A 13,758-nucleotide genomic window follows, 5' to 3' on the forward strand; every position below is an offset into this window, starting at 1 on the left:
GGCCTCTCCGCTCGAGCTTTCCCCCCTTTCGGACGTGGTCCTCACGACGGGGTCTAGGACGCCAATGCACATTCACAATTATTGTATTAATAAATTCTTTCTCATTCAGTTCGCTGAGTCTCTCATGATTGAAATTCCACTTAAGAGACAATTGCCCAATTTTTTTAGAAAGTCCCACAAATCATTCCTGAGATTGTGTTCACCAGACTGGGACACATATCAGGACACCAAAAGCTTTCTTTGTCCCTGAGTCTACCCAGTTTTTGTTTTATAAATTCCATTCAGGTTTTCTCCAGATTTTGCACAACCTGAGAACACAGTTTAAAAGTCAAGAAGTCTGAAGTGGAAAAGAGAAGCACAGCCTGTTCCTGATGTTAACCAAAGAACTTTTGTTGCCTCAGGATGTGAGCTTCATGTCACAGCCATGCACCTTCTCCTGCACCATCCACCCTGACACCCTCCAAATGGCATTGCCTCTGATCACAACCCAGGCAGCAATTACAGTCACCATGGATTTTGAAAGAAAAAACAAAAAAGTGCAATACAGTATGAGGTAAAATGTAGTTTCAAGGAGAGAGAGTTGCATGTGAATGATTTTGTATTGTGTAGTGTAAGTGGCAGGGGAGATAAGCAGGTTTGGGGTCGTTTGTCTTATTGACAGTGGTTGATCTGTTTCTGCAGTCTTACACTGTGCATATATATATATATATATATATATACACTACACACACACACACACACACATATATATATGGATGTCTTTTAGCCTGTATATATGTACAGCCTAAAAAAACATTCACCTCTTCATCAAACAGCAAAATGTTAAAAGTGACCCAGAAATTCTGATAACAATAAATAAAAACAGTTTTGAATAATATTCCAATTTGATCTTTAAAATCATTTTTAAACAGGCTTGGTTTTAGTCTTGGAGGCTGCATATTTCTCTTCACTTTAATGATATTGTGCATTTTTCAGTCTGTGAGTTGTTTTGACCGTTGCTGTGATTTGGAGAGCTGCCAATCATGCTGTCAATACAAACATATTTTACAGCAGAATTATAGATTAGTTGGACTTGTTCACATTGTGTTCTTTTCAGAACACTCTAATAGTTAGATGCTCTGCAGCAGACTTTTGCTTTTACAGTCTGAGGTGTTGCTATGACGGCACAGATATGTTGCCATGTGCACAAAGTGTTTCCATCTGCAGTGATATAACCTGCTTCTTTTTGCTGTTTAAGAATTTGTCATGATTAAAGTAACACAAGATCCTAGTTTTATGTCAATCAGCAGTAGTTTTGACTTTTGTCTCTTTCTTGTGGTCTCCAGAACACAAGGTTTTTTAGGCGGTATTCTGGATTGAAGCCAAATACCTGCACCTGCTTCTGCTCCTGAAAGTGGGTTTAGTGACAGGATTAAGGCTAAGCCACTAAACAAGCTTTGCCTTACATGGAAATTTACTGTGGACGCATACAAGGACAGCTGTGGACGCCAGGGGTAGTGTAGATATTAAGCTACTTTAAAGCCAGAGAAGTGTCCATGTCTTTGGCTGGACCATAGACTGTATATAAAGATGGAGGACTCTGCCGTTACGTGTTACTATGGCACAGTAGGAGCACTGAGCCTGGCCTGCTTGTTCACTTTGAAAAATGACAAAGAAAACAACAAATCTTTCTTAATCAATTTAAAACCAAAAATAAAAAATTATAAAAAAAAATTGTAGAAAACATTTTAATCTTTTTTTGTTTTTCTTCTTTTGTGCAAGTCAGTTTTCTCCAAGTCAGTCACACTTGTGTGAAATCAGCCTGTCCAGTTAGGAAGCAACACTGATTGTGAATAAGTTTCAGCTACTGTTGTGCAAATGGAACAGACAACAGGTGGAAATGAGAGGCAATTATCAAGACAACCTCTGTAAAGGAGGAGAGGTTCTGCAGGTGCTGACCACAGACCATTTCTCTGTTCTCAACCTTTCTGCCTGATGTTTTGCTCACTTTTGCATTTTGTCAGTGCTCCTAGAGGTAGCATGAGGCGGTGTCTACAACCCACACAAGATGCTCAGGTAGTGCAGCTCATCTAGGATGGCACATCAATGAGAGCTGTGGCAAGAAGGTTTGCTGTGTCTGTCAGCACAGTGTCCAGAGCATGGAGGAGATACCAGGAGACAGGCCAGTATACCAGGCTGTCTTTTTTTTTACCAACATTGGTTTTGCAACCAGGATTTAATTCAGACTCACATCATCTGCCACAGCACCAGCAAGCACATATGCAGAGGATGCAACAATGTAATATCTAGAAATACACTACATTTGGGCATTAGACTTGATATGGCATTTGTCATTGAATCTGCATTCCCCTTGGAAAAGCTGTTGTCCATCTCTGAAATTTGCCTTTTCAAGGATGTTGAGCAACAATGCAGTTTGTGACGTAATGCCTGTCCATCTGATTTCCAGCAGACGTCTGAGACATGGAGCATCACACTTTTCTGACACATAGTGGCGACGGAAAAAGTCGGACAGGGAACCAGAAAGGTCATAAAATGTTTTAGCTCATGGTTCGTCATGCATGACATAAATGCAACGGATGGTTGTAACAGTGAATGTAATGTGCCTTGCAAGTTCTGACAGGTGTCAGTGGAGATGTTCAGGCTCACTTCATACCATCCATCTTTATACACATGACTCCTCATTAGTTGTTTTGGTTTTCTAGCCATTGCAATCAGTGTCTGTGCAAACAAACACATTGTGCGAGGATATCTGCTCATATGCTCTTAGTGACATCATTGAACTAACAGAAGTGACACCGGAGTGATGAAATGACAGAGAAGTTTGTTACAGATAAGTGACATTTGCCGTGATCTTCCTAAACATAACCTAATAATACCTAAACCTATCTGACCTGAGTGAATGCATATTTGCTCAGCAAGAATAGATTTATAACAGAATATAATTGTCTCAAGGCACATCTCTTGGCTCAGGGTTGTACCTCATATCATATTAATGTGTGTGGTTACAGAAATGGCAGTGATGGATGTTCTATCTCTCCTTCCTTTGGTCTCCGTGGCAACAAATGGCTAATATCACTGAGTGAATTCTCCCCCTGCCCCTATCTGTCTGTCTGTCTATATGTATGTGCTTGTGCTGGGGGGACTGCATCATGGTCATTTCAATTTGTAGTCATTATAAAACATTTTGCAAAGGTTGTTATGATTTCTGCATCATTTCTGTGGTGTCAATTACGTAAGTGTGAAATAAACAGGATGTATGACACAGGGGAGTTAGATAAAAATTCACACTTGTACAATGTAATCAGCTTTAGCAGACCAGTGTTTGTACCAGACAACTATTAAAATTTACCAATGAACCACCCTGAAGTGGCCTACAGATGTTGCCACTTGGTCAACAACAAAACATTTTGGCATTATTATTAATATTTATTATTACTTTTTTTCACAGGACACTTATGAGACAATCAGCAGAAACCCATGTCTGTGTTCCACTCAAAACTTTTGTCCCATGAAAAAATCATTAGCATAGATTGACCATTTGAATTCTGAGTGTTCTTTGGATTGGGCAGACAAAAGTGTCACTGGTGTCTGTGGGATCCTCACTAGGGACTAATTGCACCAGATCCACAGATACTGATGCATTTAATCGGTTTGAGAGACCATTCTCAATTTCTTTCATTGATGGTCAGTTGAGAGGATCAGGACTTCCATCAAAATACATTATTTAAACCTTTTACACAGTGTTTCCCTGATAGATGTTTTTTGTGCGGATTTAATCTCCCTGCTCCAGCTGTCATGGTAACACAGAGTGAGTCTCCTTAAGCCACCACAGCTGAGACCTGCAGCTTCAAAGAACAATTTTATATGATGTCGTTAAACAGTGAAACACCTGCCTTCTCACCTCAAAACAAGCCAGTTAACTTTGGGTATATCTGAAAATAGCTTCACTACCATTGACATAAGAGTTTTGACAGATGTATTGACAGGTATTAGGCTACAGATGATCACACATACATTAAAAACATTTGAGAGACCTAAAGAGGATGTTACAAATTTAAAAAAAAAGATTCCACATAACAACAATCTAATGTTTTTAATGTCTGTAAATTAACTTAATAATTAATTAATTAAAAAACAAATAATTTTCACCAGCTCAGTCCTTACTGAAGAGAGACAGGTATTTGTATACTGAACACGCCCCTCTATACAGAGGGCACAGTTGAGTTACAACGATATCAGCCGTTTGACTTGATTTCAGTTTTCCCAGAGAGCTACATCATCTATCCATCTCAAGTGACCTCTTCTAAGTAAGACTTACAACAGTAAGGGCTGGCATGTCAAGAAGGTTTTGACGTGTTTTTGAATTTTATCTCCATAATGCCTTCCTAAGACAGCAAGGTTGCTGTGCATGCCCATTAATCTCGATAATTTGTGGCTTCAATGTTTTCTACAGCTACATAGTAGTGTCTCTGCAGAATAATCCTAACATGGCACATTACTTATGCATGAATTCAAGCACACGTAATGTATTTCTCAGGCTAACTCTGTACTTTAAATCATAGTTAGTGTACCTTCAGGCATTGGTGCTTCATCAGTCTTAACACTTCTTGACCTATTGCATGTTATGTGCATGTAAATGAAATGGAAATGAGTAGAAATTAGAAAAAGACAAAAGGACCAAACTAACCACAGATGAGGAATGTGACAGGGAAAACAACACAAGACAATTTTTTAAAAGAACAGAAAAGCATAAAAACACAATTGAGTAAGCCTTACAAAACTATGGGTCATGACACACACAAAATGTTTTAATAACTGTTTATGGTTATAAGATATAGCCAAGCTTACAGGCTTCAAGCTGACAGGATCAGATCTATGGACAACACTCTTCACATCTACAGCATAATGAAGTGCAAATAAAAACCACGCCTGTGGTAGATTGGCTTTTGTTTCTAAGCAATAACCATGAAGTAACCATGCTAATGAAGCATGTCTCATGATGAACATAAAGATTTCATCATAAACAGTTAGACGATAGAATATTGTACACTCGCGTCGCGCTGAGGTAAAGGGTCTTGATTCTGAGCTCCTGCGTGGACTTCAAGGACTTCTGCCTCTCCAATCCTCTCTGCGAAGAACACTCACATCAGACTAATACAAAGACAACCATTTTACATTCCCCACCTGGTCTATTCAGAAGAACAGATTATTCCTGTTAGTGTGCTTTATAGCAGCCAGCTGATAGCAGACATAATTTAAAACCTTTCTGTGTATATACTATCATCCAGGAGTACACATGATAATGGCTGTAAAGTGGGAGAGATTGTTTCAGTACATACAAGAATATAAGGCTCAGTTATTTAGTTCCTATTTTTCCTCAAGGGTATCTGCTTGAAATAACAAACAATTCAACAACATGAGTGGAAAAAACAAGCAAAGAAGAATTCAAAGGAGAAGCAGGCTGAAGGATTTGTATTGGCCTCCTACAGTCCTAGTGGTTAAAATAGACTGGATGATATGAGATACTGAATGTGAGGACATATGAAATGATTGTGGAATCATTTCATATGTCCTCACATTCAGTATGTCCTCCTTAAGGAAGGAAAAAAAAACTGAAATAATCATTAAGAGCAGCTACCTGGTTTGTCATCGCTGAAAGTTGGATTCACTTGTCGGGAGCTGTAAAGGTTAATAAATAAAGTAAAAAAACATTGATCTTGAAATGATTATCATCATCATTATCATTATTAAATAAATGAAGTCACCTTATTTTACGTGGTTTTCTCCATGGCTGGACGTATGATGGAACATAGCCCGACAGAGATGCCCCAGGGTAAAAAGGCCCACGTTGGTTGTGACGTCCTGAGAGGTCAACACCATCCAGGGCTTGTCGGAGCATCCCCATCACCATGTCTTTCTCTGTGCATACACATACATAAACTCATAAACACTGGTTAAAACTGAGCCTCATATTCACATAAAATCCATGTAATATGTAAACCATACATATGGACAACAGATGTAAAGCATAGATGTTTAATTTGTACTATTAAATGGCTATAGTCATTATACTGTGTGGGCTGGTGCAGCGATAGCAAGAAGTTGGTGGTATGTGACCTCACTGTACATGTGTAATAAAGCATTCACCTCGGTGTCCGGCGAGCAGGAGCCACTGCTGCACTGTGGACAGAGAATCTGTCTGCAGGATCTGACAAAGCAGCTCCAAAACCTGACAAGAGAGCAGCAGACCGTCGCCAATGTTAACTTGCAAAAGGGCACATTTATATTCAAGTTAGTTAGTGGATTTCTCTTGGTGACAGAGCAGTGCTGAGGTTTTTTTTTTCAACAACAAAGAAATCTTCAGCTTCAGCATGGGCCAAAAGCCACAGAGTTTCTGCATTGTTAGAAATCCCCTTTTTGATCTCCCACTCTTTATCTGGAATTAAATATTAGGCATCAGTGTCATAGCTGATCTAGAACACAGTGAAGGATTAGATCACCGTCAGTTCTTGGTCGTGGAAGGGCTGAGAATGCTTCAGGTTTTGGGAACTGCTTTTACACTGGTAAGACCTGGTGGATGGAGGGATGAGTCGCCCAGTCTCAGCTGAATACTGAGTTTTTCGACGGACATATTCATCCTCTGGCTGGTCCTGGAAAACAGTGACACACTGCAGGGAGTAGGTAAAAAATTGTAAGACAATTAAACCAACCATTGTTGACATTGTTTGTGTCTACTGTGGTCATGGTAATACGTGACCACAGAGAGAGCTGTTGTCATGGTAGCAAAGAAAAGTGGTGGAGAAATTTGTTGACGATGTGAAAATGCAACTATAATACATACTGCTCATAATATCCTTTTTTGTCCTACTTGATATTCATTTTAATGCACAAAAGACCTTTAGAGCGCACAGTGATGCCCACACCTCTTTTTTGTCCTTTGGTGCTTGAGAAGACAGACTGACTTTTGCAGCGAGCTCTTTAAGTTCATCCCTCCAGGCTTCTGAAATCAGTGCTGTGAAAAAAAATAGAAAAGTGACAACCATTAGTCTGAATCTGAATAGGATTTTTTTAATGGCATACCTTTTAAAAAGTAATGAGAAAATGTATTCTACATCAGGCTACCTGATTTGTTTTGGTTTCCACTGACTCCGTAAAGGTTTTGAGCGAGTGGAAAACCAAAAGTGGGCTGTGCTGCTTTCCTGAGGATGTGGCTCTTGAGAAGCGGATGAGGAAATAATGATGAGGTGACAAACCAATCATCTCTCACCATGCAAATAGGTCCGCCATTAAGTCCTGTGGAAAAGAGAAAAGCGCCATACACACATATGCATGAGGTAAAATTCTTCAGAAGTGTGGGATAATCAAAGCAATACCCTGAAGGAATACAGTGAAGCCTGTATAGAATCCCTGCTGAGTTTATAGGCAACTACTTCATCAGATCCTATATGATGAAGCCTACCCTTTCAAAGAAGTCCTCTATCATGTAGCATATTCCTATTCAACAGTTTCTCTCATATTTCACATACCGTACTGTAATCTGAGGAGTAAAACTCAGCTAGGGGGGATGCGTCCAGAAACTGGATCCTGATGATAGCTTCATTTTAATAAGAAATTATGCTGTAATTTATTCTGACAGTCACAGTCAGTAAGTATAAAAATATATCATTATTATTATCAAGTCTCCTAATGCTAAGGGGCTTGTTAGGAGGTGGGAGTGAGTTTATACTTGTACAAGTACATCAATATCCTCACCGCCCCTTTGCTTTGATTGTTATATTTTCTTTACATGCAGATCAAATGCACATTTTACACAGGCAGTGCTAAACATTTGATGTCACGTTTGAATCCAGCACATGCTGTTGCCTTCATGTCTTCATGAATCTCCTTAGATAATATGCTGGAGCTGCCCTTTTTGTTAGTGTAATTTACGCAGCTCATTATTAATGACAGGCCCTTGTCCTGTGTCTGACTTTTACTTTTCATCTTTACTTTCCAGCCCGTCCTCACCAGGAAAATGTACCATGTGGTATACAATTATAATAAAATGTGAGCATATTTCTACAGCTGCAATCTCTGCGGATCTTGTAAAATGTGTTTTGTAATATTAGGAATTTGTGTGTTTATGGACAAAGCATGAACTTTACCTAACATACACCTTAATCAGTAGTTAATCAGTAGTTTTTAATGCCTAACTCCAACGTCAGTGAAAACAAAGTGTGAGGGGTACCCCAGACTCTTGAGTGACGGTCCGCCGTGCTGTCTGTCACCATTTCCAACCTACTTCCTATTGTGGACATTTGTGACTGCATTGCACCCATAATCAGATGGTATTGGGTCATATATTCATATATTCTGTTAGCATAATCCCCCATAATAATGTTTCCCCACTATATTTTCATTGTTATATTTAGGTTTATGACATTTGTATAATGTGTATGTCCTGTATGTGGCAGAATTGGTAATAAAGTTGACTTTGACTTTGAACCTGGCCAATTATACATAATTGAGAAGGACAGACGTCAGACGTCAGCACACTGAGAGTTGAGGAAAACTGTAGGCGGATCATCTACAAGCTGCACTGAAATAGAAACATACAGAATGCATCCTCATTGAACTGTGCTCTAAATAACACAGGGGAAATGCATTACATTACATACATTACATACATTTTATCAGGCTTATATACTGTAACTAAATAAAGATGTTATTTTTACTTTCAGGTATGTGCAAAACAAAACATCAGTAAGTGAGTGAGTTCCATACCCTGTTCCTGAAGCCCTGTTCCATACCTTGAATGTGCCTCACCCGGTGGGGGTGAGGGTTGTGCCGGGAGAAGAATGAGTGGTGGCTCAGGTTGCCAAAGCGTGCGCTGCTTTTCGTCAGCATCTTGGGAAATTCAGCAGTGAACGGCACCTGATTATTGTGACTCCTCTCACCTGTGGTCCCCTCTGAACCGTCTGCTGTCGACATGTCTGAGTGACAGCTGGAAGTTTTGTCCAAATCTGAGGGAATCAAAGAAAAGCCTTCAAGTGACGTCTCCTGGTGAAGCAATGTGACAAAATCTTCATACTGAAGACCACTCAGACTACAAACAAAGAAGAGAAAATATATGTTTGTGTGTTGCTAGAAAAATAATAAACATTTAAGAAGAAGTACCTCAGAAAACACACTCCAGCTCAAATCCGTGGTACTCAATGCTCTGTGTTGCTTTTGTTGCTAAGAAACCTCTCCTAAACAATGGCATCTGTTTACTGGCACACTGAGTTCAGACCAGAAGGGATGTATGTATTCAAAGCAGCTAGAGCTGTACTCATCTGTGTATAAGTTACAGTAATTATCTCATTGGTGAGAAAACAGGAAAAGTACTTTAGATTGTAGCATCACAATGACTGGAGCATATTATAGGTTTGGGATTTAATCTAACACTTTGTAATACTTTCTGCAAATATTTCTTCAGATTACAGAAGGGCGCACAACCAGAGTGATGTTACCCACTGGCTACATGTTCAGGTTTGGTATCTTAGTGTCACCAATTTGGTTTATTAGAGCTGTGATCGATGATAAAATGATAAAACAAAGCACATGCCAACATTCCGTACACTCCAAAAACACACGCCAACCTCCCCTCTGCAGCCTCAGAGGCGATCCCCAGGGCAACAATATTTATATGCTGCCTATAATAACTAAGTATTTGCTTAAATGAAGCAACTTAGACAAAAATCTTTGTCTCAGCTGTGGTGACTCAGAATGATTTATCAGCAAGTGGTCATTATGCGACTCTGTTTTTCCAGTCGGAGAAATGTGATAAAACAGAATTTACATCTCCCTCTGACAGTGCAAACTTCATTCAGACATGTTCCACTGAACGCACATAATGAGCTGCAAATGTATTCAAAAGCAGATTATAACTCAGGTCCAGGTGATTCCTCAGGTCTGCAGGAACTTTAGGCCCAGAACACTCTTCACTCTGCGTTGTTCTGTTTACATAAGACATTAACAGTGTTTCAAAGGAGGGTCAACCTCAACAACAAACAGGGGCTGCCTTTGAACCACACTGTTCAGTCACAATGTTCCCTAATTTCAAAAGTGAGTCAGATAAAGTTATTTAGGCCCCGTTCACACTGGAGAAAGTCATTGAATAGGATTGAGCCCAGACAGCCTTTAAGCTGGATGCGTTCAGACCTATTTTCAAATCTGGCTAGCACACAGTTGTGTCCGCACTCAATCCGGCTTCATCCAGCGTGTTTGCTGTTCTCCAAACCACTAGGTGGCGCCTCGTAATATGGCTAATAATGTGGCTAGCCGGATTCGCTAGCCACATTTGCGTTCACACCTGAGCCACATTTGAGCCAAGCCGGCTAGATCCACCTCTCGAGGGTGGATCTAGCCGGCTTGAAATCAAACTGGATTCAGCCAGATTGGAGGTGTTCACACTCGGAAAAAAACACATCTGGATTGATCTGGATGCGGCCAAATCCTGCTTAAGCCACATTTTTTTCCCCAGTGTGAACGTGGCCTTAGCCATGTTTTTACAGTGAATGAGTGCTTATGAGTTCAATCATATCTGCATGCATGCTATTTAGAAATTCTGCCATGTTCAAACCCAATATTGTCTATACTGTCTTTTACTACTATACTCTACTCTTTTCTATATCTAATCATCCACAATTTTAGATCTTGATCAGCTAACTAGCTCCTTTATTTCATGTTTTTTTCACATTATGATGCAAAATGAAAGGCTTCTTGTCATACTGGCTTATAAAATGAAACTGCTAGTCAGTGACTTAGACTATGGAAATGCAGGATGTCAGGGAACTGGATGAAATGCTTAAAATGCTAAAAATGTTAATATATTAGAATACGTAAGAGTTAAAGGACAGGAGTCATTGAGCTGAAAAAGCTGATGAAGCAGTTTTTCTCCAGCTCAATCTCAGCAAATCCAAAGATGAACAGAGAGGAGGTGTGTAAGAGACGTGGGGGCAGCTAGCTTGTATATTTAACTGCTGTAAAGATGGCAATCTATCCCAAGACACCAAATTATGCTTATGCATCATTTTAGCTTAAAAAAAAATGTTTGAGCAAGCATGAAAAGGAATTTAAGACAGCTTTAAAAGCTGCCTTTCACCACTCCAGCCTTTTGTGGCAGATGTATTCTTTGAACCTCTTCTTATGTACATGAATCAGACAGCAGGGCCTTAAAAGAAAAGGATAATGTGTTGGACAGAACCACAATAATAACAACAAAGGAGAATTCAAACCATTCTGGAACTGAAAGTCTTTCAAAACAACAACAACAACAAAAACATCATTTTATTGCAAGATCTGACGTTTGAGGTGAGATTCTGTAAACACTGGGGGGATCACACATACCTGTGGACCAGTTTTACAAGCGCACGGTACACAGTTGTCTAAAAGATAATAGTCTGTGCCTGGGCCACATTTTTAACTTAATAGGATAGGTTGGTCGCCACATAGCTGTCACCAATGACCAGGGGATAAATCAACTAGTAGCACCACTATAGCCAATAAGCAAACCATGCAGGAAAGGCTCTCAGAGCATGTTAGCTGTCCCCTGTGTTGTTGTGAGTCTGGTGACATACATTAACTACATTTACTGTACCCTTTAGACCCTTCATTAAGGCATAAAAATATTCAAATTGAACGATTTGGATACCACCCCCATGTGGCAACAAATAACATGAAAAAAGTGATTTCCATTCCTTTTAACGGAGGCCTGGTGAACTCGTATTGAAAAATGGCTGCCCATCAATGCCTGCAAGGATTCTGTAACTGACAGGCTGATGTTTTCGAGCTAGGAGCATGGCTCCTGGGATAAATAGTAAAAACAACTCTAAGGTGTTGCAGATTAATCTATTTCAGATGATGAGCTTGTTATGTCAGGGAGACACTCATTGCAGCTGAACGGAAGCGACACTGATGACACTGTGTGTCAGAAATGTAGAGAGTCAAGTTATCAAGTGTTATCAAGTGTAAAACATGTTTTAAGAAGCTTGGTGCAGCAGGTGTATCCAGTCTCTGTGTGCCTATACTTTTGTGTATATTTTTGACAGATTCGCACAAATGTTGTTTTCCTGCAGACTCAGTACATGGCCAGAGGGGATTTAAACCAGAACACGGCACCACAGGAGGATAGTAGAAACCACATTTGACTTTAGGTAGGCATGTCAGCAGGATTTTCCATTATCAGGCAGCATTAAACATAAACAATAACTAAAAAAGCTTCATATCATCATTTAAAAATGTCTAGACTCAATAATACATCTTTTTGATCTTTGTTTTTCTCTTGGACTTCAATTTGAAGGTTGTTGAAGCGCCATTAGGAATTGTTATGTCTTCAGCTGGTTGCCATGTTGGAACTTCCTTGGGCCGTTATATTTATTTTCTGGTGATGCCAAAAAAAAACAGCAAATATTGAAATCTGTGGTGCGTATGTAAATACAAAACACATACAAGTCACAGTGTGTGTGAGTGAGCTCTCATCAGCTCACAAACACAGGTACTTACACCACAAAGACAGTGTGATCTTGATTCTATAGCTTCTACCTCTGTCTGAATTTCCTTCAGTTCTGTGAAGATGGAATATAGATGTTCACACTGCCTTTTTTATCTCCTGTGACATTTAATTTGATTCACACACCTGCAACCTATTTGTGTATTTTTTTGCTTTACTGCACACATAGAGTGCATCAAAAAAGATATTCTCATTTTTCCTTTGGAACATTGCTCAGTGCCGCAATATTACTTTTCCTCTGGAAGATCACAGGGTGTAAAGCTGCTCTATATGTTGACACACCAGAGCATATATCTCAAACAAAAAGAACTAAAGTTACAATACAATGAGCAGCGCTGGGATCAATACTGATCTCTGAGATGTTTTTTTTCCACTATTCATAAAAAAGTCACCTGTTTTTTCAGGGGACTTTTTTAAGGGGACACACTGTGATTACGTTTGTCCACAAAGCTCTGGAGCGTTTTTTTTCACTTTTCATTTACATCTACATTCATTTGAAGAGTCCTCTGAGGAAATAGATCCATAATTTAACACATGACTACTAAAGGATAAGGTCAAATTATCAAATTATTTTACAATCTTTATAAATGACAGCTGTGCTTTCTTGTCTTTGTATGTTAATGGAATACACTTAGTACCTTGCCATTATATCTCCCATTGCCAGTCAGTAATTGGCTTCATGTGTGTACAACCTTTTTCCTATTATTTATTGTACCTGCGCCCCTGTGGAGTAACCAAGGTGACCACCATTCATGCCTCATTTTGCAGTGAGGAAAGTCCAACACTGAATGAAACCATTTCACTCCTGCCATCTTAAACATTATTTTCTGACTCTGTGATATATTGAATTGTGGAAAAAAAAATCCATAGCCAGTCAAAAAGCTGCAGTTTATTTTCCGTGTTTGTCTCCTCTCTCAGCTCCAGAGGTGGCTGTAGATTTCATGTGAGTTAGTATTTGTGCCTAACAAGGAGAACTTCTAGTCAGTATACGGCAGCTACAGGCTTACGTTCTACTACTGTTTACTACTATTGGAAATTCTCAGTGTCTGCTGGCATCAGCTAACAGTCAACAATTCAGCATTTAATCAAAATGCAGTTGAAGTTGCTGTGAGGATTTTCACAAATTGCAAGAGAAGGGAAGACAATATTCCTGTTAAATCCTCCCTGTGGTTGGTATTAGAGCACCCTCCATACTGTGTAGCATCTGTCCAAACATGGTCGGAGGC

At 39.5% G+C, this 13,758-nt stretch overlaps 1 protein-coding gene across 1 annotated transcript; it reads right to left on the reverse strand.

Moving 5' to 3' along the window:
- Positions 1–5,027: 5,027 nt before the first annotated feature.
- On the reverse strand, positions 5,028–13,286 carry tbata (thymus, brain and testes associated). Its single transcript, XM_028430388.1, has 9 exons — positions 13,248–13,286; positions 8,790–9,039; positions 7,123–7,293; positions 6,924–7,012; positions 6,501–6,650; positions 6,148–6,229; positions 5,766–5,919; positions 5,639–5,679; positions 5,028–5,128 (listed from the first exon to the last, which is right to left on the reverse strand). The coding sequence occupies exons 1-9, from the start codon at positions 13,284–13,286 to the stop codon at positions 5,028–5,030; spliced, it is 1,077 nt and encodes a 358-aa protein (XP_028286189.1).
- Between the last annotated feature and the right edge of the window lie 472 nt (positions 13,287–13,758).

This window comes from Parambassis ranga, chromosome 19 (genome assembly GCF_900634625.1).
Source record: "Parambassis ranga chromosome 19, fParRan2.1, whole genome shotgun sequence".
NCBI lineage: Eukaryota > Metazoa > Chordata > Actinopteri > Ambassidae > Parambassis > Parambassis ranga.

Coding starts and splice junctions, on each gene's coding strand:
- tbata (XM_028430388.1), bottom strand. CDS start 13,286: ATGAATGGTGGTCACCTTGGTTACTCCACAGGGGCGCAG. Junction 9,040..13,247: donor GTTACTCCACAGGGGCGCAG/GTACAATAAATA, acceptor TTGCTTCACCAG/GAGACGTCACTTGAAGGCTT. Junction 6,230..6,500: donor TCCACGACCAAGAACTGACG/GTGATCTAATCC, acceptor CTCTCTTGTCAG/GTTTTGGAGCTGCTTTGTCA.